The 27,523-nt window shown below is 38.0% G+C and overlaps 4 protein-coding genes across 7 annotated transcripts; 2 read left to right on the forward strand and 2 right to left on the reverse strand.

The window, feature by feature from the left end:
* Positions 1-571: 571 nt before the first annotated feature.
* On the forward strand, positions 572-9,946 carry LOC135612749 (serine/threonine-protein kinase BSK1-like). Of its 2 annotated transcripts, XM_065109380.1 has the most exons (9): positions 579-1,305; positions 1,419-1,554; positions 2,328-2,461; positions 5,314-5,419; positions 6,850-6,935; positions 7,796-7,984; positions 8,808-8,972; positions 9,091-9,204; positions 9,425-9,946. In XM_065109380.1, exons 1-9 carry the CDS (start codon positions 955-957, stop codon positions 9,677-9,679), a joined length of 1,536 nt encoding a protein of 511 aa, XP_064965452.1. In that variant the 5' UTR covers positions 579-954; the 3' UTR covers positions 9,680-9,946. The 2 variants fall into 2 exon arrangements, with proteins under 2 accessions (XP_064965453.1, XP_064965452.1); XM_065109381.1 differs by lacking the exon at positions 7,796-7,984 and having other exon boundaries at positions 572-1,305.
* A 519-nt stretch (positions 9,947-10,465) lies between these two features.
* Positions 10,466-11,614, forward strand: LOC135612750 (basic endochitinase-like). Its single transcript, XM_065109382.1, has 3 exons — positions 10,466-10,783; positions 10,859-11,015; positions 11,097-11,614. Exons 1-3 carry the CDS (start codon positions 10,498-10,500, stop codon positions 11,461-11,463), a joined length of 810 nt encoding a protein of 269 aa, XP_064965454.1. The 5' UTR covers positions 10,466-10,497; the 3' UTR covers positions 11,464-11,614.
* Positions 11,615-13,687: 2,073 nt separating this feature from the next.
* LOC135612753 (NAC domain-containing protein 22-like) lies at positions 13,688-15,017 on the reverse strand. 2 transcript variants are annotated; one of them, XM_065109386.1, is made up of 3 exons: positions 14,722-15,016; positions 14,371-14,651; positions 13,688-14,287 (listed from the first exon to the last, which is right to left on the reverse strand). In XM_065109386.1, the coding sequence occupies exons 1-3, from the start codon at positions 14,885-14,887 to the stop codon at positions 14,000-14,002; spliced, it is 735 nt and encodes a 244-aa protein (XP_064965458.1). In that variant the 5' UTR covers positions 14,888-15,016; the 3' UTR covers positions 13,688-13,999. The 2 variants fall into 2 exon arrangements, with proteins under 2 accessions (XP_064965458.1, XP_064965459.1); XM_065109387.1 differs by having other exon boundaries at positions 13,860-14,287; positions 14,374-14,651; positions 14,722-15,017.
* An 827-nt stretch (positions 15,018-15,844) lies between these two features.
* LOC135612752 (protein ROOT HAIR SPECIFIC 17-like) lies at positions 15,845-23,258 on the reverse strand. Of its 2 annotated transcripts, XM_065109384.1 has the most exons (11): positions 22,882-23,258; positions 22,744-22,806; positions 22,555-22,645; positions 22,259-22,335; positions 20,211-20,299; positions 19,874-20,060; positions 18,627-18,808; positions 17,574-17,676; positions 17,048-17,379; positions 16,382-16,959; positions 15,845-16,242 (listed from the first exon to the last, which is right to left on the reverse strand). In XM_065109384.1, the coding sequence occupies exons 1-10, from the start codon at positions 23,053-23,055 to the stop codon at positions 16,506-16,508; spliced, it is 1,752 nt and encodes a 583-aa protein (XP_064965456.1). In that variant the 5' UTR covers positions 23,056-23,258; the 3' UTR covers positions 15,845-16,242; positions 16,382-16,505. The 2 variants fall into 2 exon arrangements, with proteins under 2 accessions (XP_064965456.1, XP_064965455.1); XM_065109383.1 differs by having other exon boundaries at positions 16,103-16,242; positions 22,744-23,188.
* Positions 23,259-27,523: the final 4,265 nt, after the last annotated feature.

The following is a 27,523-nucleotide window of genomic DNA, read 5'->3' on the forward strand; positions in this document are numbered from 1 at the left end:
GGTAGTAGTGAGCTCAATGATTGGAGACTGGGAGGTCCAACCCCTCTTCCTTGCCTCCATTCTCTAACAAAGTCCTCACCTTCCTTATTTATAGCTATGAGATATTAGTGTAATTTTCTTATTTATATCTTTATTTATTGATAAAAATACCTTTATAATTTTATTTAAATGATTTAATCATAAATATTATTAAAAAATAATTAATTATTATAAAATTTAAAAAGTAAAAACTTGTTCTAATAATTTTAAGATGATTAGTATCTTTTTTTTTTATATTTTAAATAATTAATTATTGATTTTTTAATAGCATATGTGATCAAATTATTTTAATAAAAGATCGAAGATACTCGATGTTAGGAACGAATATTGAAAACTTCATCCAGTAAAAAGTTAATTGTAGAAATTTTTTTGATAAGATATCCAAATTTCTTGGTGAAATCTAAAATAATTAATGCTGCTTCTTCTTGGCATCAAGAAGACTGTTCTTGCCAACCTTCCTTGTCAAAACTGCGGCGCAGTGATGGCCAGCATCTGAAAGCTACCATGAATTGTCCCCTACAGCTCTCTCTCTCTCTCTCTCTCTCTCTCTCTCTGTGTTCTGCCAACTCTTCAAAGAAACAAAAGGAGTGCCGTGTTCATCCGGGAGAGAGAAAAGCAGCTGTCCAGACACACACACACACACACACACACTCTCTCTCTCTCTCTCTCTCTGTCTTTCTTCTCCTTTTTATTTCTTTCTTTTTTATTCCCCCACACGCCCACAATTAAAAGGAAGAGCCATGTCTCTCTCTCAGTCACCGCCGACTTCAACTCCACCGATCACACTATAATTATTGTATCGTTGTTATTAGTGTGTGTAATTATTTGTTGTTGTCTTATAAGCATAGAGAGAGAGAGAGAGAGAGGGGAAAAAGGAGATCTTTTTTTCTCTTTCTTGGACAGAGTGGGTTGGCGATGGGGTCTTGTTGCTCGTCCCTGCTACCGGGGGACCACCAACCGGCGACGGCGCCGGCAGCGGCGGAGCAGCAGAACAATCACCTCCATTCGAACCACCAGCAGCAGCAGAGGCGGTCGTTCTCGGTCGAAGCAGGAGAGGGCGGCGGCGGTGGGGAGGTGATGGCCTTCGCTGAGTTCTCTTTGGCCGAGCTCAAGGCGGCGACGAACGGGTTCAGTGCGGAGAACATCGTGTCCGAGAGCGGCGACAAGGCTCCCAACCTCGTCTACAAGGGCCGGTTGCAGAACCGGCGGTGGATCGCCGTCAAGAAGTTCACCAGGACGGCCTGGCCTGATCCCAAGCAGTTCGCTGTTAGCTCCTCTCCCCCCACATCGATTGCTTCTCGTTGGATTCTGTTTCGTTGGTTGATATTTTGGAGCTCTTTGTAAGAACAAAAAAGAGGAACTTTTGATTGAGATTGCAGGAGGAGGCTTGGGGCGTCGGTAAACTGAGGCACCGGAGACTGGCGAATTTGATTGGGTACTGCTGTGAAGGTGATGAGAGGCTTCTTGTTGCCGAGTATATGCCCAATGACACCCTTGCCAAGCATCTTTTCCACTGTATGGTTCCTCAGGCTTTTCTTTTCCTTGTTGATCCTATTCTATGTTTCTTCTGTAATAATTGTGTAAAATGGTTGCATCTTGATCATTTAGGTAAAAAGTAGTCTCAGATATGGAAATGGAAGCTTGTGTTGGGTAAAGAAAGCTCTACGCTTCAGATTCCTGCCTCTGTTATATGCAATGTTGCCAAACCTTTATTTGTCAGCTGGTCTTAGATTATCTGCTTGTACCTACTTCCACATTGCAAGTATTACTAATTGGTTGTAGCTATAGTCGGCAATCCTTCCATAAGTTCTTATGGGGTTTGAGTCAAAATTCCTCCTTTTCCTTTATTAGTTCAGACCTATCCTTGAATACAAGGTTAAGGAAAGTTGGCAATTCTTCCTTAAGCAGTTATGGAGTTTGAGTCAAGATGCCTCCTTTGCCTTTATTAGGTCAGACCTAATTATCAACCATCCTTGAGTACAAGGTTACGGCAACCTGTAATAATCAGAACTGACCAGCAGTAATGCGAATCACCATCAAGGATATGTCTTATTTAATGAAAATTTGTTTTTGGAAAATGCAAGATTTGCATTAATATTGTGAGATATATAGTCTTTAACATAACAGATACAGCCATAAAAGCTCTAGTATAGATTAAAAAAAAATAATATGCATTTGTCAAGGAATGATTTGTACATCATTACTTTTAAGTTCCTTCTGTTGTGCTTTTAGGGTGCCTGTGACATTTGGAAGCTGATTATTTTTTTTCAATCTCTTTGCTTCAATAGGGGAAAATCAGTCTATTGGATGGGCCATGCGTCTCAGGGTCTCTTTCTGTATTGCCGAAGCCTTGGAATATTGTAGCAACGAGGGACACCCGTTATATCATGATCTAAACGCATACAGAGTCCTTTTTGATGAGGTGACAAGTTTTTTCTTCTCTTTTGATAATTGACTAATACTAGGTGTTTCTGTATGCTCTGGCAAGATAGTTTAATGGTTACGACTGCATGTCTTGTACTAATCACAGTAATTGCAATTACATGTATGTGTATTTGGCACAACAGCGTACTGGTTAATGTGACATGTCTTGATAATGACTATAGGTAGCAAAAACTTTGATTTGAACAGAAGATATTTTTCTGGTATGGACTAGGTCCAATTTTGGTAATCCTACAATACCGTGATTTTTGTATTTGTTCCTTCCTCTTTCCTTTCCTGTTATGGTTCCTTGTTGTAGTCCAAGGTTACTGGCAATTCTAAAGTTATGATTAAACAGGTGCCTTTTGAACTCCACATCTTTTTGTCACAGTGAACCATCTCCATCTTGTGATTCCTCCTTTATATGTTTTGTCATATGTTTTGTATTTTTCATATCAGATAATAATAACCTCAAAAGAAAGATGTACCTTGTCTAAGGAAATATATGGGTACAGTTGATATACACTGTAGTTAGGGCATCAAGAAGGTGCATGCCTTCGAACAATTATCTTAACCTGAGTTAAGGCATTTCAGTATTTTTCTAGAGTTTGATAAGAAAAGTTTCAGTCCCAGTATCTATTCGAGAATCATGTCTTTTTTTGTCTGGTTAACTTAGTTGTATTTTTTGTCACATCCTGAATTTTTTCTTTCTTTATATATTTCCTTACATTCAGAGCCAAGTAGATAAACATCATTTTATTCATCATTTATAAATATATATTATATTATATTTATTTATTAAATCAAGTAGAAAAGTAAGCATAGTGATGTCAACTTCAAGAAGAATCCAAGTAGCTCTACCTAGCGGTAGAGGAAGGTCTGCTCTTCATTGGAATCCGATTTAGTACTAGAGGGAGGCTGCTCTGAAAATAAAAAACAAAGAAAATTCAGCAGCGCTGAGTAGGAACCACAAAAGTCAACTCAAAATGAATACATGATCAAAATTCAATCAATCATCACATTGGCATATTTCAAATACCCGAAGGAGCACTCCCCCAACAGCGGATGAAGAGGCTTTATCCTACGGGATGAGTTTGTGTTCTCCCAACAGTGGATGGAGGCAAACTCATATCGCACTCCCAACAGCGGATGAAATGGTGTCTCTCACTTGCCAAAGTGGGGACACGTTCCTCCCAACAGCGAATGGAGGAACCGTCCAACTACCACGTCTGACGACTCGCTAATCCCCGAAGGGAATCGCCCTACCTGCTCTCGGTAGGGAAATAACATAATTTCACACTGGTCATGTCTATATCGGAATGAAATAACACATTTAAAACATCTCTTTCAAATATCATCAATATCAAATAATACAAATTAGCCCTCAATTGACTTGAACCCTAGTTCAATCGATTCAATTGAACTCAATTTACTAGAACCTAATTGAATCGATCTCTAATCCTCATTTAACTGGTCAGGAACCACCCTAAACTAGTATAATCTGGATTAGATTATGTTTAATTTAGGTTAAACTGACTTGAATAAGTCAATCAATTGGGAATCACCGTGAATCAATCTAGACTAATCAAGCCTAGTTTAGTTCAATCAATATTTGAGCTCAAATCCAACAACAATATTGGGCTAGATTGGGCCAACCCATCTACTGGTCATATGCATTATATATGACTGGGCATGCATCACACAAAGCTGGCCCAGCCCTAGCCTATGGACTGGTCATGTGCGTCGCATATGACCGCCCATGATGGTTGGACTGGGTTAGCCTAGGGGCTAAGGCCTGATCTGTGGGTTGGGCCTGGCCTACGGGCTAGGCCTGGTCTACTAAATGGGCCTGGCCAGTGGGTTGTGGCCTGACCTATGGGTTGGGCTTGACCTGTAAGCAATTCCAATCCAATTCATATCCAATTTCATACCACAAAATATATTTATTAACAATTATATAAACAAAAGTATAATAACACATTAAAAAATAGATTGGGAGATAAGCTTTAATACAAAAAAATAATCTTCTAAATTCAAATAGAAATCATACTTTCTAACACATGTATAATCTCAACAGATTCTAGTCAAATAAATTTTGAATCATTCAGAATAGTACATTTTAAATTTCAGATAAAAGAATATCAAAATTTTAGATAACATATTTTAATCTAACAGAAATTCTAATCCAGATGAGATTAAAGATAAGTTGTAATGTTAAGAAATATCATATATTTAATACATAAAACATGTAAATTTTTAACATGTTTAAATCTAAAAATAAAAACCTTAAACATGGGTCAAAGAACATTATAAAAACTTCAACTGATTGACTTTAACGCAATAATAAAAATTTTGACATTTAAATAATTGATAAGTATTTTTCAAACTACAATACTTTCAACATTTAAAGAATCAAAATAAAAACTAAAACTTTTATTTTCAAGAAAGGTAGGAAACCTACCTTTCGTCAGCAAGGTGTAACTCATCGTTCCTCCCGCTATTGGCCTCGGCTAAGTGAGGAACGAATGAGATAAATCCCTCCCCTTAAATAAGAGGAGGTGAGCTTCCATTAAAGAAATTTTATTTTTATTTTTATTTTTATATTTATTTAATATGAATTATTTTTATTTAATATACTAATAAATATGATATCACCCTATTTGGAATGCTAATAGTTATTTCGTAATTCGTATTAACAAACAAAGAAATAGATTAAGATTTCCTTAATTACAATGGCAAGTAAGGAAAAATTTAATTTCTAACTTAATTATTTGATTTGATTACATTTTTCTTTCAGAAGTTTCACTGTCAAAAGGTGACTAAAAATTTTTTCTGCATATTTGCACTTTGCAGGATGGTGATCCCCGTCTTTCTTGTTTTGGTCTCATGAAAAACAGCCGGGATGGGAAAAGTTACAGCACAAACCTAGCTTACACGCCACCAGAGTATTTGAGAAATGGTATCGCTGCTGTTACCAATAGGATTTAAAAAAAAAAAGGTTTTGGATATTTAGTTAATTATTTCAGTTGAAGTGTATGCGTTTATGCTTGGTGAAAGACTTTGCTGCATTTATGTTTGCTACTTGTTATGGCTTTTGTCTCCATATACAAATCATAGTAGTGCATAATTATCTTAAGAAATTTGATGAACTTATAGGGGTCATCGTGGCATATGTTGGCATTTATAATTTGACAATTAATATGTTGCCCTGTGATCAATTTAAAAGTTGAGTGAAAAGTAAAATACATTAGAATGCTACTACTAATGGGTCTGGGAGAATCAGAAAACTCCATATCAATTGATGAGTTTAGGAAAACACATTCACGACTCTGCATGATCTTGTGTTGTCTCATGATGGTCAAGATGCCGAGGAACTTTAAGAGAACCGATAATTTGCTGAGATTACTAAAAAGAGATGAGCACCTTAATCTTGATGCGCTGAAAAGCACCATAAAGCATGGAAAAAGGTAAATAAGTTGACTAGATAGCAAAATGTTCTTCTTCTAAACTCACATTTAAATCCAAGATACGAAGAAGTTTTTGGGACAAGATACATTTTAAAAATAGCCAACAGTAGATAAGCATGTGTGGGTGTGGATCCAAGGAAGCATTTATGTTCTAAAATATGAAGGTAGGGAGAAGGGAGAACTTAGATAGACTTCTTTTCTTCTTCTTTTTCCTCTTCACTTCTCTCCTTTTCGTCTTTTCCTTTTCTCTGATCTCCTTTTCTAAGACCTGTTAAATATGGTTTGGATGGCATCCTCAGTTGCCTGATTCAAACCTTGGTAAATCCATTGACCTCTTTCTTTCTCTCGCAATTCCCCCCTCTTTCAGGGCAATGGCAACAATGGCAATATGCCATGGCAGCAGCATGCGGCAAGACTGATGTGGGCAGCTGCACACCAGAAGGCCAACAGTTTCAGGTAGCTTGGACTTGTCCTCTCTTCCTCCTCTCCTCATCCTCCTCTTGACCTTCTTCCGCCTGCTACCATTGCCTCTTGTCAATGTCACATTGTCAGGAGTTGCAGTTTCTATGAGTTTCCATTCTGAATCATGTGTCTGTGATGTGGAAGTGATGATGTTGGCCAGTTATATATGTCTAGATTCCAAGGTCAACCCCTATTAAGTAAATATTGAAAAACCAAAACTTGTCTGAATTAGAAATTTTATTTGTACATGAATTTCAAGCATGATTAATATTATAGCTTTCAAATAGTACCTAATAATTTTAACATGCCTTGGTTAATACTGTTAAAAAATGTATTTTTGTGTTATAATATTGAAATTACTGTTATTTGATATATTTTATTAATTTAATACAGTATTTTTTTATACGAAATGGAAACTTGCAATGCCAGTCCAGAAATAATCAGAATTTTGTTTCCACAGGGAGAGTTACACCGGAAAGTGTGATATTTAGCTTTGGTACTGTCCTGTTGGACCTTCTCAGTGGAAAGCGCATTCCTCCAACTCATGTAAGCATTTTAGCTTGGGAAATTTACCTAGAAAAGCCCCTTCTTCTCAGAAATGACAAAAAAGTCTTCCAGTATTCGAAAATATCAAATTGTGCTTCTTTTCTTCAATTTTATATTTGACCTTTGATTTTTCAATCAGATCGAGGAATGAAAGAAAGAAAGAGCGAAAGAAAGAAAGAGGGAGAGAGTAACAGGTAGGTAACCACTTAAAAACACGAGAAGAGAAAAAAAAGGAGGGTAAAATTGTAGGATAACACAAAATATAGCACCCATTGGAACCTTTCAGATGTGGGGCTCTTTAACTTCTTTACAAGCATTATAATATATTGTTGCTGATATATTAGAACTCAAAGATAATCTATTTTATAATGAACCTAAAAAGGTTATCAACATTAGTTTCCTCAACTTTTATGGCTTAGTGGATGGCATAGTTAGCATCCAAAGATCCAATGTTGGCAAGATGTCTGTCCATCATTGGACAGAATAGCAATAACGAACTCATGTGACTAACCTGAGGCAATATTGATGGGACCATGATAATCAAACTAACATATGGGTTTCACTCAACTTTTAAGAAACTGTTTGGACAAATGTGAAAAACCTTAGGCCAATGATTTCACTTAGTGACCATAATGATCCATATGATACTTACACGTAAGAGCTGCACCAAGTCATGCACATGTCAACATAGCACTTGTACAATTTTCTTGCCAAATCGGCATGTACTGTGCTGACAAGTTACCTACAAGTGGCTATGCCATTGAACAGAAAACTGTACCATTGGCAATATGTTTTTATTCATCATGATCATTTTATTGCGTATATAAAGGTGCATTAGCTTGAGTAATTCTTGCTTTCAGGCACTTGACATGATAAGAGGGAAAAATATCTTAGTATTAATGGATTCACACTTGGAGGGGAATTTCTCAACAGAGGAGGCAACTACACTTGTTGACCTTGCTTCTCAGTGCTTACAATATGAACCTAGGGATCGGCCCAACACAAAGAAGCTGGTGGCTGCTCTTGCACCACTGCAAACCAAGTCAGAGGTAAGGCCTTATTTTGACTATTATTGGTACGGTGTATATGGGTCTGGAAACATTTCGTAACTTGCTGTCTAGCAAGTATGATGGGAAAAACACATTAAGCATGTATTGAGACACCAATCAAAGGCATAAATAGTACTGGTTGTTAGTATAGTTTGTGTTAAGAAAGTTGTTAAACCAAGTATGCCTTAGTGTAGCATGGTAATTTAGTAGTTGGATACCAATGCCACTATAAATCAGGTACCTTATTGGTCTGGGTTAGGATCCATATCATTTTTGTCCCTCATGCCAATATGTGGCTATTCTGCTAGCATTGTATCAATTAACTCAAAGCATTAGGGACTATTAGTTAATAACCCTTGCAGACAAGTCAGGTTTGGTTTTATGAAATTTGCTTCGTCTACTAGTTCTAATCCTCTTGTCGAATTGTAGAAATGACACTGCCATTCATCTTTGGCATTTTCTTGTAGGCATAAATCATTGAACTTTTCTAGATGGGCTTAATAAGGATAGATTATACTTGCAACTTAACAAAGTCTGCCTGGTGTGTTGGTTATTACTCATTAGTTTTATGGTTCTGTGCTCTTTCACAAATACAATAGATGATCTTCTGCTTTATCATTAGTCACTAGTTTGAACTATGGCATTAGTTCTTTGAATTAGAAAAAATGCTTAAAAAGCTGTAATATTATTATTTTGACTTAAAATAACATTGACATCTTGGTGTATGGAGATACATTTGTACTTGTGTTGCCATGAAATGTGCACACACTGTTAGGCTTTTGATGTGCATCTTTTGCATCCAATGATGTGTCTCTGATTGCAGACACCATCTTATGTTATGCTTGGGATCCAAAAGCACGAGGAAGCACCCGCCACACCGCAGCACCCACTTTCCCCAATGGGAGAAGCTTGCAGTAGAATGGACCTCACCGCCATCCATCAGATTTTGGTAATGACACACTACAAAGACGATGAAGGGACCAACGAGGTAAATATGACACTTAGAATTATATGCGACTTCTGGTTTATGTTTACCAATTTATATTTGGCCCGCATAGTCTGCTCAAAAAGTGAAAATAATGCATTTTCTTTTCCTTTTGCAATAGCTATCATTCCAGGAGTGGACACAGCAGATGAGGGATATACTGGAGGCCAGAAGACAGGGGGACTTTGCATTCCGTGATAAAGATTTTAAGACAGCAATTGAGTGCTACTCTCAGGTACCATGTGTGCTGTGGTCTGTAACTTAACTATATTATCTGGTTATGTGGTATATTTAGTTCTTGAAAGTTACTCGTCATATTCTCCGAATCACCAGCACTAAACATCTGACTTGCTTTGTGTCTCAACAAAATGAAGCTTTAATGCTATTTGGGGGCTGGTTTTGCATTTTGGTGATGAATGTTGGTATTTATTATCATTCCTGCTTTGCTTATACAGTTCATAGATGTGGGAACAATGGTCTCGCCTACGGTTTACGCAAGACGTAGCCTGTGCCATCTAATGTGTGATCACCATGATGCTGCATTGCGGGATGCAATGCAAGCACAGTGCGTCTACCCCGATTGGCCCACAGCATTCTACATGCAGGCAGCTGCTCTGGCCAAGCTGAACATGCAAAGTGATGCGGTCGATATGTTGCAGGAAGCCTCCATGCTAGAAGAGAAGAGGCAAAAGGGTGGGAAAGGTTCCTAAGAGCAGTTCAACATCTGATGGCTACAAATTTCCACTGGCTTTTTTTCCGACAAAATTATTGTGTCAATTCCTGTGATTATTGTGCCTTTCGGAGTAAATGTATTATATCGAATTCGCTCTGATTATATTAATACATTGGTGTGCCATTTGTTGTGCATTTTTTGACCTAAATGTATATGAACATTCAGCCAAAACAGACTGGCTGCACTTTTTTTAGGAAATTATGTTTTCATTTATCATTGGAGCTTCGCAACCCTCCAATACTTAGATGTGTGTGTTCGTATATTTACCTTATCATGCAAAGCATTTCCAGTCATCTCCTTGTATAACTTGGCACATGTTTATGACACTATCTTTGGAACCTGTAACAAGAAGATCTACACCTTCTACAGCAAATCTTCTCGTGTTTTGATTGGTAGGTTCGAGGAAGAACAGTGAACGAGCCCCATGAGTTCCTAGTGAGACAGTAAGACTTCACCAAGACGACATGGTCCCGAGTGGCCGAGGAAGATGAGAAAGTTAACGTAAGCAGCTCTTTGGAATCATTGCATGCATGAAGACAGAATTCTCGTATACGTAGAACCCACGTCTTTGGCATACGAACCCTCCTGTACGTCAAGCCTGCATGTGATGGCTATTATTCACCTTCTTCCTCACGTTCTGTGTTTGTGATGCATACGTTCTTGAGAGCATGCAAAAGAATCTACAGGACTGGTTGGTTTAAAGAGGAAGAAGGAACCAAAAGCCCTTAGCTTTTCTCTATATAAGCATGCAACCTTCCTCGCTCTTTCTCCACGACGGCGCCCGATATTTGAAGGATGGGAGTTTGGGAGACAACAGCCATCGTTAGCTTGGCCTTCTTGCTCAGCTGCGTGGGGAACGTTCATGGTGATGGTACTGTGAGCTCCATTATCACCAAATCTCTCTTCGAGGAGATGCTGAAACATCGGAACGATGCTTCGTGCCCTGCGAAAGGCTTCTACACCTACGATGCCTTCGTTAAGGCCGCCTCTTCATTCCCACACTTCGGAACCTACGGTCAGAATGAAACCCGTAAACGGGAGCTTGCTGCATTCTTTGCGCAGACCTCTCATGAAACCACAGGTTAATCTCTTCTAACGATCACTGGTGCTTCTCCCTCTTCTTATCTGAATCATCTGTCTTCTGTTGTTGCTATAGGCGGATGGGAGACTGCGCCTGATGGCCCTTTCTCTTATGGCTACTGCTACAAGGAAGAGAAAGATCCAAAGAAGGATTACTGCGACAAGAAAGCAACGCAATGGCCATGCGCTCCGGGGAAACGCTACTACGGTCGAGGACCGATTCAGATCTCATAGTAAGGAGTCTCGTCGAATCTCGAACACGATCTCTGTATCTGCTACTGCGCTTATCCTTCGTTCTGGTGTCGCGACTGCAGCAACTACAACTACGGCCAAGCTGGGAAAGCTATAGGCAAGGATCTCCTCAACGACCCCGATCTGGTGTCGAAGGATCCGGTGATCTCGTTCAAGACGGCGATATGGTTCTGGATGACACCGCAGTTGCCGAAGCCGTCGTGCCACAATGTGATGACGGGGAAGTGGAAGCCGTCGAAGGAGGACGAGGCTGCGGAAAGGCATCCAGGGTTTGGCGTGACGACCAACATCATCAATGGAGCACACGAGTGTGGGCAGCACTCTAAGGCTTCCACAGACAGGATCGAGTACTTCAAGAGATACTGCATGTTGCTTGGCGTGACCACCGGAGAACATCTTGGCTGCGGCAAGCAAAAGCCTTTTGCTTGAGCTTCCACTCAATGAAGTCCATGCGGAGTACTCTCTGTCCTATAAGGACATCTATCTACATAGAGAATAAAAGATGACAGATATGAACATCATGTACTGCCATTTAATATGGAGAAATCATATGCATGGCTATGCTACTGATCTATCGATATATATATATATACATATATTTGGAGCAGAATTACTGGCTATTATAGATAAATTGCTGATGCATGGATGTCACTAAATGCCATGACATTTCATTTAGATGAGACAAGTATGTCTATGATTGCTATATCCGAACATATGTTTATGTGCAGGAGAACCTATAATTGCTATTATCGAAAGAGAACACAATCAATGGTCTATTTATCCTTTTCTCACAATTATGACAGAGCGATTTCTCGAGAAAAAAACCTCACATTTTTATGGTTTTTTTTTTTTCTTTTAGCTTACATAGAGCTTTTCCTTTTTAAAGTAACCAAAATGCCTTCATAAAATAATTTGTCTGAGGACTTGAGTGGTCTTGGATAGAAATTATTGAGGATTTTAGATATATTCTAACATAAATGATGCTAAAATTTTGAACTTTTTATCAATTAATAGTCTTAAAATCTAGATTTAATGTATTGAAAAATTTTGTAGTCTTTATATTTATTAATTTTTTTTGCGGACGAACGATAATAAGAAAAAAGAGGTAATACCCAATTATAGTATTCTTGAATGGGTTACAATGTTTATGTTTAGTAAATGTTATTAAAAAAAATATTGTAACCAATATGGACTAGATCGATAGGTTCGGTGAAAATTCTTTTTTCTTCTTTATTTTGTGATAGTAAGGATATCTTGATCATTTTGCAAAGGAAAAAAATGATTTTCTATAGGTACAAAAAAAAGAAAAGAAAAAAAGCTTACTCTGAAAAAGACATAAAATATGGAATTTTTCTCAAGAAATTATAAATTTTATATCATCGCTACTCAGTATTAATGATAAGAGAGAGAAAGAAAGAGCTATAAATGATGTGATAGGACTCAAAAGTAGAATCACTCGGATTAATTACATATTACTTGTGATCCTTATATTTACGAAAATAAAACATTAAAATTACTATATAAATTTTAAAAATAATTTTATAAAATTAAAAATAAAAAAGATATATTTTACTAGAATAATGAGATTAATGTTTCACTTTCGTATCGATCGTAGATATAGAGATCTCAATATAATTTTTAAAAATATAAAAATTAAATTATTAAAAATAACTACTTAAACAAAAAAAACACTTATATGCCATGCTCCTCTCTCTCTCTGTCTCTGTCTGTCTGTCTCTCTCTCTCTCTCTCTCTCTCTCTCTCTCTCTCTACATAAACACCACTTCGCCCTCCTCTTTCTCCACTACCAAGTCCATACATGCTTCATTAGTGTCCCTCTGATGGGAGTGTGGAAGGTGGCCATTGTCGGCTTGGCCTTTTTGCTGAGCTCCTCCGAGAGGGTTCATGACCGGCTTGCGATCTCCATCATCAGCTACTCACTCTCCGACGAGATGCTGAAGCATCGAAACGATGCCATCTGCGCGCCGCAATGGGCTTCTACACCTACGAAGCCTTCGTCCAGGCTGCCAATTCACTTCCAGGCTTTGGAACGGCCGGTGAATTCGAGACTCGGAAATTGTGAGTTTGCTGCGTTCTTTCCATTCTATATATTCAATTTTTAATTCATAATCATGCGAGATTATTTATTCGACATACGAATATTCTTTTAATATCATGTGCTATATTGAGATTTTAATATTATTAATATCGAATTAGAACCAAATTGGTTTGAGTTAATATTACCCGTCATATAAAACTCTAATATTATATTAATATTTTAATAATATATCATTTCTTATCTTTCATATATAAACTCTAATACTATATTTTTAATATTTTAATATTATTACTATCAACTATTTCAATATTTATTTCATGAATTTATAACCTAAATTACATATACATAGACCAAAGGGAGATAAAAATTTCAACATCACCTCAAAGATTCTTAATATTTTTCTTTTATATATATATATATATATATATATATATATATTTCTTTAAGAAACTTGGAAGTTCCAAAATAGCTCATATATTGTCTCCCAAGTCAAATATTCTGTCTTGTCTCTTATTTCCTGGGGGTTGGACGTGAGGATTGACCTGTTCTTAAAACCTTGTACGAATACGAAAGGGGAACAGCAGCGAGATTGAATTGGACTAAGCTTTTCCCTGGTTGGATTAGATTAGATCAACATGGAAATTGCCTCATCCATCCTAACCAAAAGATTGATAGATTGCATGATTTTTTGTTTTTGTTTTTTGCAGAATAAGATGCACAAATCTAATATTAGCTTACTCCTACTTGTTTCTTCCTGAATCACACAGGAGGAACAGTCTGTTTACTTGAGATCAAAGCATCAGAAGCAGAGTTGTTGAATCCCTGGCGCATATTCTTGAAGCAGGATTAATGCTCCCGAGTCAATGCTGATGACTCTTCTGTACAGCAACGTGGTTCATGGTGTAGTTAGAAGTTGAGGGTGTTGGCATATGGCGACCAGTGGTCCATCCATGGCTGCGTGATGAAGGGTTCCTGCATCCACTCCACGCCGGCCGAGGAAGAAGACACCTCCACTTCTTTTACCACCTCTTCCTTCGTCTCCTTCACTTCGCCGGAATCTAATGGATTCGATGGACTGTGGTAGTTGTCTTGATCAGAGTTGCATGCCTTGGTGTCTTCTTCCTTTGCTGCTCTCTGCTCCAACTCCTTCAGTGATGTGGCCTTCCTGTACACCTTGCACAGCACCATGTGCTCCTGCAACGAAAGCCACATGGAATATGAGCGTCAAAGCCATCGATCTTCGACCCTGCCTCTGTTCATCGAGGAAAACGTATAACCACGAGGGGCACGCCGGCGGAGGTGCAGTCCTCCTGCAGCCGGTACTCGTTCATGATCCAGTCGGTCCTGGTGCCCCGCGGCGCGCGGCCCCGGTAGAACACCAGCGTCTTCTTCAGCCCGATGACCCGCCTCGGCTCCGCCGCGCTCCGGATCGTTCGGTCCGACCCTGTCGCCTTCCAGAACCCCCCCTCGGTCCTCCGGCTCGGCCGCCCTCCGCTCCGGCTCTTCCGCTCCCTCGGCACGAAGAAGTACCACTCCCTCTCCCCGATCTTGGCCAACCCTGAAGCCAATCAACACGACATGACCTCTGATCTACTTGCCGAGCTATACCAATGGGTGGGTAGACCAACCTGGGAGCTCCCATGGGTCATGGCGGTAGATGTCGAGGACGCCAATGATGTCAAAGCTGGCGCTCTCGCCGGTGGCGACTCGCCTGAGATAGAAATCCAAGAGCTGCTCCTCCGTTGGATGGAACCGGAAACCAGGTAGCTCAAATCCCAGGACTGTTCTCTCCATTGATTCCTGCCGCTGCTACGGCTGCTGTTCTTCGCCACTGTCAACTAAACTACAAGTCAGTTTGTGTGCGTCTCCCACGAGAAAGAATGGTAGGTTTCTTCAAGTGTCTTTATAGAGTCGGAAAGGCCATGAAACTATCGTCGTCCTTAATTTGACCGATTCCTAATCCCTTCGATCGAATCTACTTTGTGTGCAGTTTCTATGCAATTCTTCTTACTTACAGTAGATCGATAAAACAAGTCCTTCCACTTTGATCCGAAGAATGTAGACTCACTCTATCACTAAATGCGTTGACTCTTCACACGCACCCAACAATTTTGGAAGCAAAAAGAGGTGAGAAGGGGGATGAGATAGAATGCTTCGAATCACACCCCTACTGCTTCACAACTTCCCGAGTCCTCCTCAAGTCTTCACGACTTTGTGGTGTCCTGAAATGTCTGCAAGTGAGTCAATCAATCTTCCAAGGAGACAATTTCCGCGTCCCTGCGTCCAAGTCAATGTGGAAGTCTTTGTAGTGGTCGACTGACGAAGACCCAAATCCAGATTGACGCAAACTCTATAACTATCAGAGATTTATTGAATCCTGAGAAGACCCACCATGGTGTATCTTAGAATACTATTACAATTAACTTCCTTCAGTTTGGTGCACTATTTCTGTGACTTCAATCAAACAATAATTTAGACTGCTATAAATTATTGTTTTATGGAAAAAGGAATGAAGAGATGAAGAAGGGCTCAGATTGGAGGAATTGGCACTCCTTCATGACTGCCTCCTGCTATAAACCAGGTGATGTCCTGTTAAGAAATGTCATTTGACTTTGATCTTTTCATGTGATAATAACATAGGAAGGGATCATCAGATCAAACCTTTAGATTGTTCTTTAAAGTTTAAACACCATCCAGTCAGATCCACCAAAATAGTAGATGATTTCATGGGTTGAATTCAGTCCACACTAGTGAATCCAAAAATATATGCAATCACAAGCACCATATAGATTGTCGACGAGTACAAGAAACAGTTGTACAACAATTGTCCTGATTGACAAAACATTCGAGTCACATCTGTTTCTCTTCTTCATGTCTTTTCACACAACCATGTGTCCCCAAGGATTTTGGTGGCACTGTTAAGATCTAGAATAAATTTAGGAGTACAAAGACGAACCAAGCATTGATAAATCAAGCTATGCCAGCCTGAACAAACCTAAGAAAGAAGAAATTAAATGAATGTACAAGAAACTATGACAAAATCTTGAGAGCACCGAATGCGCTCCTTCAATCGATCAGGTACATGAAAGGAACTGTACATTTCTGTTATCTGAGGCTTTATATACAGTCTGAATCTTGTATTTAGTCTCCTAAGATCAAAGCACAAAGAATTCATGTTAAGACAAAACATCAGCAACAAAGAAAACATGCAGAAGAAATTGAAAAAAAAAAGAAGATATCTGCAATTACAGATTCCAATTTATCTGGATCAGTTTGTTCTATTCTTACCTTTTTGTCCGAGTCCTTTAGGCTTCTCCTTTCCTCCTTGTGTGTCTACTGTAAGCAGTTCTTCTGCAAGGTTCTTGAAGATGTAAAAATAATTGGACTATAGAATAGTTATGACAACATTCTGCTAATCTGAAAGTACTTCATCCAACTCTGGATCCTCTTGTCTGATGAAGACATCATACTCTGATTCGGTTCCATTGGAGAAACTTCTACCTAAAGGTGTATTTTCTCCATAATCCAAGTCAATCCAGTCTGAGTCCTCATTGCTAGAATGGTAGTCTATCGCTTCTCCAGCACTTCTGCTTACATTGCTTATTCCATTTTTATGGCTAACCTCAGTCCGATCATTAGAATTAGAATGTGCTGCCACCTTAGAACCTTCACATATGCATGCTGCAGGGTACTCGTGGAATTCACCTCTGCCAGGTCTTAGCTCATCGGGCTCTCCCATGAATCCTTTCTGAAAAGTGCGGACTTTGGAGGAGAAGGTTTCCCAAGTCATGTTGGTTCTGTTCGGGAACAAGGAGTAGAGTTTCTTAGCATTTGGTCGTATAGTCCTCTTGTGTCCAAAATATCTCCTGTTGAAAGATGTCAAATGCAAATGGAGTTAGAGAACCTGAACTTTCCTTTCATGTATGAGACACTCACTATGAATAATAGAGCTACCTTCGACCAGCCAATATCCTGGCCATGTTGCCATTGTTGTTGGTCACAAATACATCACTGCCATCACATACGATGAAATCAAGCGCAGCCATACGAGATGAATACGATGAGAATGGTGCCAATTCCTCCTCGGTTGCTAAGGTTTCTTTTGAATGAAAATTTGGAAATAGTGTCTTTAGAGGTGCTAATGTCTCCTCTCCTCCATATATCTCACCAGATGCCACATAGAGGTGAACATCGTTTCCAAAGCCCAAAGCCCTAAGCATAAGACCTATTTCTTCTGGTGTAAGTGGACATTTCCCATGTCGGCGTTCCTTTTCCGGGTTTCTGGTCTGCACAAAGAACTTGGACGTTAAAATGAAAGGTAACAAGGAAACAATGCTTTTGCAATCTATTCAATAAGTTCAAAAGCAGAAGATGTTAGCTAGCTTGGTTGGTAAAAATTTTGACTACTGCTATCAAATCTTGTCTTCATCGCTTACCCTTTGTAAAGAAAAAAACAAGGGACTGAAAAGCACTGACTTACATGTAAGGATTTCCACCGCTTGCGTATGGCACCCAATTCTGTTTTTTCCTTTTCTCCTCCTCCATAATAGCACCCAGAGAAGGCAAGCATATCAGGTTCAAATCTGTCAATTATCAGTATGACACATGTATCATAGATCTTCTATATTGCCACCATTAAACTACAGAAAATAGTTATTGTGCTAGTTCTATGATTTAAAATCACAGTAATAGATAAAAAAAAATGTGTGCATAAGTTCAGATAATTTAATTACAAATCTGAGAATTTTTCATCCAAATACCACATTGTTTGAAACATGTATCAGAAAAGGAGCATGCTACCATAAGGTTGCCTGCATTTTTGAATGTAACATGACAAATTCTCAATTCTTCAACGTGAAAAAGGGATGCATGCAACATTTTCTTTTATTTTTTAAATGAATTTTGACTATGAGCGACATAGACAGAAGAAATAGAATAAACAAAATGGAGATGGCAAATAATAACTGAATATATAAGTACTCGACAAGAAGTTTTCTCGAAAGTTTGACCGTAATAGGATAAGAAGGTTCAATATCATTCTAAAGCTAGTGCAAGAGACACAGGAATGAGTTTTAAGGCAAGTTGTGTGCACCAAAATTTCCAAATCAGATGCATCATTTCAACTATATACGAGTTCATAAACCAGCAGTTTCAAGGTCACCCAAATGATGGAATGTCATGTCTGACTATATTTGTATTTCAAATTTGATGCAGAAATGGAACTGGATTACAGTCTCGAAAATGCTTATAACATCAAGAATGAGAATTAGTGCACACAGTTTCCAAGTGTTATATAAGAATTCACCGAATTAACATGATAAGAATGAGAATGAATGCAGAAAAATTAGCACAGCTTCCAAAGAATGAAGGATAAAAGCAAGCACTTGACATTTTGGTCATATTTTATGAAATTATTCTGTATCTAAATCTGGAAATATACTCTCACAGTAGAAACATGTTAAGAAGAGCTAAACAGATGTATCTGGATCCAAAGATAACAATCAAAGACATGACCACCCTGTTATGCTCTTACCTTAGATGAAGGGCAATAAAGTGTTTGCTTTTAGCCTTCATTCGTTGGATCAGCGTATCACCCATTGCTTGTATCTGATCTGTGAATTTCAAGCTATGATAATTTACTCTGCATCTCAATTTCTGAAGATCGGTCTCCAACTTGTTTGAAAGCCTATAGTCAAACTTTGTCAGCTTAACAACCTGCAATTCATGGAAGATGAGAATCGGGTTTGCAAACAAAGACAACCTAAAAATAGATGCACCAGAAATCAGTTCTTTCTCAAATGGAATTCACATGCTAATGAAATAGATGCACCAGAAATCAGTAAAGAAATTTTATGTGTGGAAAATAATTATCAGAGACATTGGTAATTTTCATCACTTAGGGCGCTATATATTCATGATATTGCTCTTGATAACAAATAATTAATGGCAGAAGTTGTTTACCAGCATTAATTTAACACATTTGTCTTTGGGGGTTGGCTTTATGGCCAGATCAACACAAGTTCTATTACAAACAGCAAAAGATTATCTAATTATATTCCTATATGAAGTTAATTTAAAATAGATCAGAACATGTTAACAAATCTCAAAATGTCAACCCTGGTAAATAGAATTCTAATGCATCTTTGACATAGCAACCCCAATGTTGATAAACCTTGGCAGTGAGCAATACTTCTTAAGGAAATATAACAAAGACTTGACACAGGTTATTCCACATGCATCAACACATAAGATAGTTTATAAGCTCAATTAATCCCTGAGATGGAATCTGCATAGCTAGTTCCAGTAGAACTCATACAAGAGCGTTCTCTTTGAAGCAAACACAATTATTCCTGAAAGAAGGATCTGAAACTCGAGTATATTTACATAAGCTTGCCAATGTTAAAAAGAAATAAAACAATACTAATAAATTTAACTTACAATAACAAAAGAGGATAAATTTCAAGTATAACCAATGATTCTGCTATAAATCCCCCAATCTAGTTTGGTACTTTAATATTGTTAATTTTTTTCTAGATCCTACTTCAGGATTCACTTTTAGGACATTTCAAGATGATCCTTAGAGAACTTCAAGACCAGAAAGTTAGATAAACAGCATATTACCCTTTCCTATTTACTGAAATTAAAGTCCATGTGCATAACATACAAATGTCACTTTTTAATAAGTTCAAAAAATTAAAAGATAAAGATAAAAAAAGAAAATAATATTTCACTTATCTATAAAAGAAGAAAAAATAGTCTATTTTATTGCAAATAGCTCACATGCTTCTTCGTAAGTGCAGGCAGCACTCGACTTTCATAGCATCTCGGGGTGCACTTCCTTGGAACACGCATGGTATAAGGAGTCCGAATTATCTTCCCACCCTTTTCAGGGAGTTGTTTAATAATCTTGACATCCTTTCTGAGAGTTGCAATGAACCAATCAACATCAAAGATGTCTGCAAAATCACTGTAACATAGAGATCATGGGAGAACAAAATACTTCAGTGCTCAATTAAAAAAAATGAGTGCAATTCGTCTGCTAGTAGTTGATAATTTGAAAAAGGAAAAAAAAAAATACAGCATTTGCTTTCAGAAAGGTAGACTATTTGAAACAGACCTGGCATCTTTCCAGAAAGATTTCTGATCAAGGATAGGAACAACAAGTGTAGCATTTAAAATTCGAGCTGCAACAACAGCATCAGTTATCTGCATGTAACAGTATTTCAAAATTTTCTACATTAGTAATCTTATGCAATTATTTCCATATTGAACATAGGAAACTAGGAAATCTACAGGAGGATAAACTAGCAAATCTACACTCCATGAAAGTAACACCAAACAGCATCTCGCAAGCAAATCATACAGGTAGGAATACTATACTGGAAGATTATTATCAACAAAATATTGATGCTGTCTAGTTCCATCAATCGAACGCCATCATATTCCCCTAACAATAGAACAGGTCTGTCAGCTTTTATACAATGCTTCACTTATATGTAATCAAAGAACCGAAATCAGATAAACTGTTTTGAGCGTCATCTACATATCAAGGGGTTCATTCAGTGACTCAAATCTTTATGCCCATTAGTGAAACTAAAGAATGCCTGCTCATTCATGCATTCCTCATATGCTCTCACTATCGTATCAGCAAAAGATGTGCTTATCCAGATGGGCCACACAAACTATGTTTATTCACTGGTACACAAGCGACCAAGCAGATGTACAAGCCAGACAGTACTCTCCTTGTCCATGCATATATGAAACCCCTTGTGGATGTTTGTTCAGGTGTATAATCCATGTTGAAAGACCACTTTCTAAAGCTACAAAAGGATTTTAACCCTAGATGTATCTCTATTGACAATAACTTCAGGAAGAACAGAACAGTTTTCATTTATGTGCATCAGAAACACAGCTAATGAACATACATATTGCAAGAAAAGTCCCTAATAGATTGAGGCGATCAAAACGTTTCTTTTGGCACATAATGAAACCTGCTTTTCAACATAGACAGATGTAAAAACATAAACTAAAGTTAAAAGCATGATTTTTTGCCCTTGTCCACAGAAAGTAGTATTTATTTGTTTGTGCAGGGCACATAATAATCATTTGGCATGATCATGAAACAAAGACATCATTATGAGGGAAAGACAATAAATCATTAAGACAAATCTTATATTCTACCTAGGAAAACAATACAGGGAGTCTTTAAGTAGACAAGTGATGAGTTAATATCTCAAGTACGTTAGGTATGATATCATAAAATAATAGGCCATACATAATGCACCAACTATTTGGAGTCGGCTACATAAATCTGTTCTTGCCATTGAGCATTAGGTATGATCTCAGCTAAAATGTTGAAAAAGAGGCTATGGCATTAAATAGATGGTCCTTATAGTTGATTTTAGTAAGATTTCATTAAACATGCTGTAAAACTATAATGCAAATTTGAAGCTTGTGAAAAGAGGTGGACCGAGACAATGGTAAAATTAATGAACCAAAGTCAATTACTGCAGTCATTATTGGTTGGTATTTTGCAGCAGATCTTAAGAGACAACAGCTGAAACTTTACCAAGGTCTGACTAGTTGTTGGAACTTCTTGCCCTACGGTAGGCTAGATTGTTGTTTCTGTGTTGCATTACCGTTCTTAGATTTGAGGTTTAACCACATGCTAACAGCAAAACGGAGCGACTTAAGGCCAATCTTACTGTGTTCAATTTGAATGAGATGTATTGATATGATAGAAATAGGACAATGAACAATTTCTTTAATGGAGTCTTTAAAGATGCTCTTTGCATCAAAGTGTTATAAGATTTCTCAATAGTAAAAAAAAAAATCCTACAGATAGACATCTCCCATGTCAAAGAAGACATTGTGATAAACTACTACTTTTTATTGTCTCTTTTGTGAGATGTGACCATCCAGTCTACTCCGAAAGTAATTTGTCCGCAAAAATTACATGAGAAGAATTATTCGAGGCCACTTTTTTTTTTTTTTTTGATAAACCCAGAAATAATTTGTCCTAAATTTCCCAAACTTGCACAGCATTGAACTTCATAAAAAATTAAAGAAAAAACAAAGAAAGAAAATATTTTTTGTCTGACGATTGCCCCAGAAAAGATGTACCCATCAACACACACAAGAAAAGGTTGGAACATGTCAACTCACCCCCGTTCGTTGTTGATTTAATCCTCCACTAGTTGCAATCATCAAGTACCTATTGGGCAGAGTGTTGGATTCAGCTGCTGCAAAATGATATCGAGATCAATATCAGACAACCAAATCTCATGAGACGTTAATATCGTACCAATCCGAATAAACGCGATCGGAGGCTGAGAAAACGAATGCAGAATCAATCCAACAAATCAGAAGAACTCTTCAATCGGAACAAAGTCAAAACATCATTCTCCAACTAGTTTCGCCGGCCAAGAAACAAAACAGACCAAAACAAGAACAGCACGTACTCGCGAAGCCACTGCTTGCGTTGCTGCATCCGTAGTAATCTTTAGAGAGCTTCGAACCCCAAAGGTCAGCCACCGGGCCGCCTCCTCCACTCTACGAAGTCATACCATCCAAACGAATCGATACCATGGAAGAATCAAAAGAGGCAAAAGATCCAACTTTGCAGCAAATCAAGCACCAAGAAAACGCACCGGGACACGGAAAACATCGATCGCGCCGGCGGCATTCCTCCGTACCTCCACCGGATTCTTGAGCTGCAAGCCAATGATGTCAGAGTAGAGGAACGACGAGGAGGAACGGGTCAAAACGAGAGCCTTCGACGACCGTACCAAGATGGAGGAAGGCTTGGTGCGGGGGGTCGGCACGGCGGTGGGCGACGACGCGAGGAGGGAGTGGGAGGCGAGGACGAGGAGGAGGAGCAGCGCGGCGGCGGAGAGGGCAGCCGGCACAGGCACCGACGGGACCACCCTCCTCTCCGAGCGGCGCCGCCTCTGCAACCCCATCTGCGCTCTGTCGCCTCTTCCTCTCTCTCTCTCTTCTCTGACACTGGGTCGATTCCTTACACTTGCTCTTCTGCAACTCCTCGTGCAATCCTCATAGGAGTTGACACCAACCAACCCACGAGCACAGCTTGCAATGAGAATACCCAATAGAAAAAGAAGAAGAGACGGAGAGAAAGACGAGTACTTGAAATCGATGTACAAATTTTGAATTTGCGATTTGGTGAAGCGATAAGAGTAAATAATGGAAGAAGAAGAAGAAGAAGAAGACACGAGAAAGCGAAAGATAGTAAATCTAATTAGATATACAATTTCGACATTATAACAATATTTAATTAAACAGATAATGAAGAAAAGAAATAAAAATAAATCATGAACATGAAAACAAACAAACAAACAGTTAATAAGGCTAAGAATCATAGAATAATGTGGGCTAATTTTAATGGTTCATTCAGTTAATGAGACTGGTTTTCCAAGTCTCATCCATCCATCCATCCATCAGTCCACATCCTAATAATGATGGTGTATCGAACCTTTGTTGTCTCAGATTAGTTGGGGGGAGATAAGATGGTGCTGTTGAAATGGTTGTAATGTGATTGATATGATGCTGCTGAATTATTATTATTATTATTATTATTATTATTATTATTATTATTATTATTATTATTATTATTATGCATTCCTTCATGTTATAAAAAAAAAATGCCACCACATAGCTAATTATTTACATCCAAACTTTATATCAATTTTATTACCAATTAAATGATAAAAGTTAGATATGTCATAAATATTATTCGAGTTGTCTTCTCTAAAGTAGTAAAGCATATTCTTTTTGACTTGAGGTTTGGAGGATGCCGTTTTATCTTTAAATATAATTTTTTTTATAAAAATAAATAAATAAATAAAAATAGGGGGGAAAAAAAATAATACAGGAGAATCAACCTCTCATGTGGCTTAGTTGTAACTAATGACACCATTTGCATAGATGACTCTCATGAGCAACCCAAAAGTCTCATGTCATGTTCTAAGGAATTAGATCTCACCCAGAGATTGAGTGGTGTCATCTGACTTCAGCAGTGTACATATCTTAGAAAAGAGGAAATGGATTGGGCATCAGATGCATGCATGGGACCCCCACAAAGCTTCTTCACCTAAAGGGCAAGCTAAGAATCCAGCATGATGAGAGAGTGTGTGTGTGTGTGTGTGTGAGCTAAGGGGATATTTGGGGAATGGAATTGGAAGTCCCATTTGTTGTCTTCCCCAAACCCTCCCTCCCTCCCTCTCATCTTCAGCTGCCCGCCCGCCCACCCACCTTGGAAACACCGCCACCTTTTCCTATGACTCCTCACCATTCGACAAGGATGGTGGTTGTCTTTTACGCAGACAAAATAATCCCCAATCCCTGCAACCTTCCATTAATATGTATGTATGTATTCTCGAGTACAACATGGGTGCGTTGCATGTATGTTTATACTTCCATATATTGATCGGAAAAATAGATATGATCATGCCGGCTTGTCAACACCACCAAACCAAACCCCAAGGAGTTGTTCGGGGGGTGACTTTGACTTTTGGAGGGTGATGATGAATCGATCACAGGCACAAAGATCTAATAATGCATTTAATAGCTTCAGATCAAATTACAATACCAGTTTGATCGCCCCGAGAGAAAACCATAGCATGTAACTCACCATTTACCGATGCAGGCAGCAGAGAGCTTCCGAGGAGGGCTGCTTCTGAGAAAACAGAGGCAGGATCGCGACATGTTTGGTTGTTAATGATTTGATTTGGGTTTGGTAGGAGCAGAAGGTTTCGGAATGCAGTAAAATACTCCTCGATTTGAGATGCGACTGTAGTGATTGATGATGGGGAGTAGATATCATCTGAGGGCTGTGCCTCACAACCACTCCCTCCATTGACCAGCTGAGCTGAAGGCAACATGTGGAATGGATCCAAAACGAGCAGGTATTCCTCGAGTGGTTAGAGCATGAAATCAACATGTGTGACTTCGACTAATACTTGTTTTCTTGAGTTGAATCGACTACATGATGAGGAGAAGATGACAGAGTCAGCTCTCTCTCTCTCTCTCTCTCTCTTTCTCTCTCTCCTGTGTTCTGCAAACGACAAAGGAGACAGAGACAGAGAGAAATGCCACAACTTGTGTGTAAATACGCTTTTATGTGTAAGAGAAGAAAACCATTTACAGTTCATCCCACATGAGGCTACTTCCCCAACTTTTCATCGTGTTCCCGCTATCATAGCTCGCCAGCTAACATTGCAGAGGATTAAAATGACTCCATGGTTGCAACCAGAGTGATGTTAGACTGGTATCCGGTAGAGATCCCCAGACAATGTCTAGCTCTAAAAGGAAAAAGAGCTTCCATGGGGACTCAGCAGCAGCAGCAAGTGGGTGCATCATCATTCAAAGATGAGGTGATGCACCTCAAGAAAGAAGAGGAGGTGTGATGCAGGACACTGCCTTTTAAGGGAAGAAAAAGAAGACCTGCAGAGATCATCACTGGGTGGAGGATGAAGGGAGAAGGGAGGGCCCCAGCTGTGCCAAATGGAGGTCTTCTTGTACTCAGAGAAACATGTTGTTGTAGTTGGCACAAACTTGTAGGCTACGAACTGCAAAAAGGAACATCCAACTCACCCATCATGATAGTTTGCAGTACGATTCACATACAGGTGTTGTTGAGCAGCAGCACATAGTGGAGAGATGACTCCTTTCTCTTGTCATGCATGTTGTGGTGGTGTAGGAAGCGACAAGGAAGACAAAAGACTCTCATTTCATGCACAAGGATAAAAGATTGTGCTTGAAGAAATGGCAAATTATGTTTGCTGCTCGTGCACCCTTCCACATCCCAATCAAGCATAATAATTCTCGAACGTGAAGACATGTAGAGTAGTCCAATGTCAAATCAAGAGTTGCCCATGCCATGGACTTTGAAAGTTGAATCTCTCTATATTGCACAGTGCTTCCATTTCTCCATGATTCTTTAAATAGCAATATTTTAAGTCAGGGATTATTAAAAAAACACCATGCTTTCTTATCAAAAGGTAAAATTAATTTTCTTAAAAACAAAATCAGAACACTTAATTTACTGATTTCTTTTCACATTTGAGATATTTCCTTTTGTTGACTTTTTTTTTTCTTTCATGTATATATATATATATATATATATATATATATATATATATATATGTATGTATGTATGTATAATAATTTTATCATATATATAAAATAAATTTATTTATTATTATTATTATTATCATTATTATTTATAAAGTGTAAAGGACAAAGATGAGATTTGAGCTCATTAACATTGCGATAAATTTTTAAGATCTTTATCAACAAAACTAATTGATAACTCCAATATATATATATATATATATATATATATATATATATATATATATATATATATATATATATTATAATAATAATAATAATAATAATTATTATTATTATTATTATTATAAGTAAAAAAAATAAGACTTGATTGTTGGTGGTGGATATGATATGATTCACTTTCCAAATATTGAGATCTAAAGTTTTATATGATAAATTAATACTTAAGATATTAGTTTGATGTATTTGACTCAATTATCATCGAGGCATCATTCAATTGAAAAACAAAACTTACGGAAAAAAAAAAAAAACTTAGGTATGAATTCAACATGTATTAGCAAAAAAAGAAAAAAAAAGTATCATTCGAATCTCGTCTTCATCACTTATCTTTATTTTAAAAAAAAAAATGCTCGTGAAGACACCTTAAAAAATTATGGAATAAAAAAAAATATGGAATTTCATCTTCATCGCTCACCTGAAAAATTATGGAATAGAAAAAAACTTAGCAGAAACCTTTGGGGTTGGATACTACTACTCAACGAATTGTGAAGACACCTAAAAACCTAAAGAAGAAGTTTGTGATCTCAATCAAAAAAATGGAGGAACTTTTTTGTTTTTGCTTGAGTTTGGAGTTTGGAGGAATGAAGACCACAGACAGAGAGAGCAAGAATGAGGTGGTGGTGAGTCGTGATCACACCAACAGGAAGAAAGAGTAGTGCTAACAACCATTAGAAACGGATGGTGGCGTGTTCCACATTCCAAGTATAGTTTGTAGTAACCTTTGCTTGTCGTAAGAATCCAAAGGAGCATGCCAACTTGTGTTACCTGCACTTGCCATCAAAGTATTGCTCAGAACAATGGCTGGTGGATGAACATCCAAAACACACCCATTGATTCTATTCCTTTTTCTTCTCTTCTCTACCTCCATTTGTTTCTCCAGCAACTTTCATGTCATAATCATCGATTCTGCATTGTGGTCCACGTATTCTTTATGAACGTTCAACTTATTTTGTTTCTTTTCTTTAATATAAAATAAATTAGGTTGGCTATCATCGTACCGATACCATACTGTATAAAGCTCGGATATCAGTTCATACCGACATGTTGAGTGTTAGCACG

This window comes from Musa acuminata, chromosome BXJ2-5 (assembly GCF_036884655.1).
Source record: "Musa acuminata AAA Group cultivar baxijiao chromosome BXJ2-5, Cavendish_Baxijiao_AAA, whole genome shotgun sequence".
Lineage (NCBI taxonomy): Eukaryota > Viridiplantae > Streptophyta > Magnoliopsida > Zingiberales > Musaceae > Musa > Musa acuminata.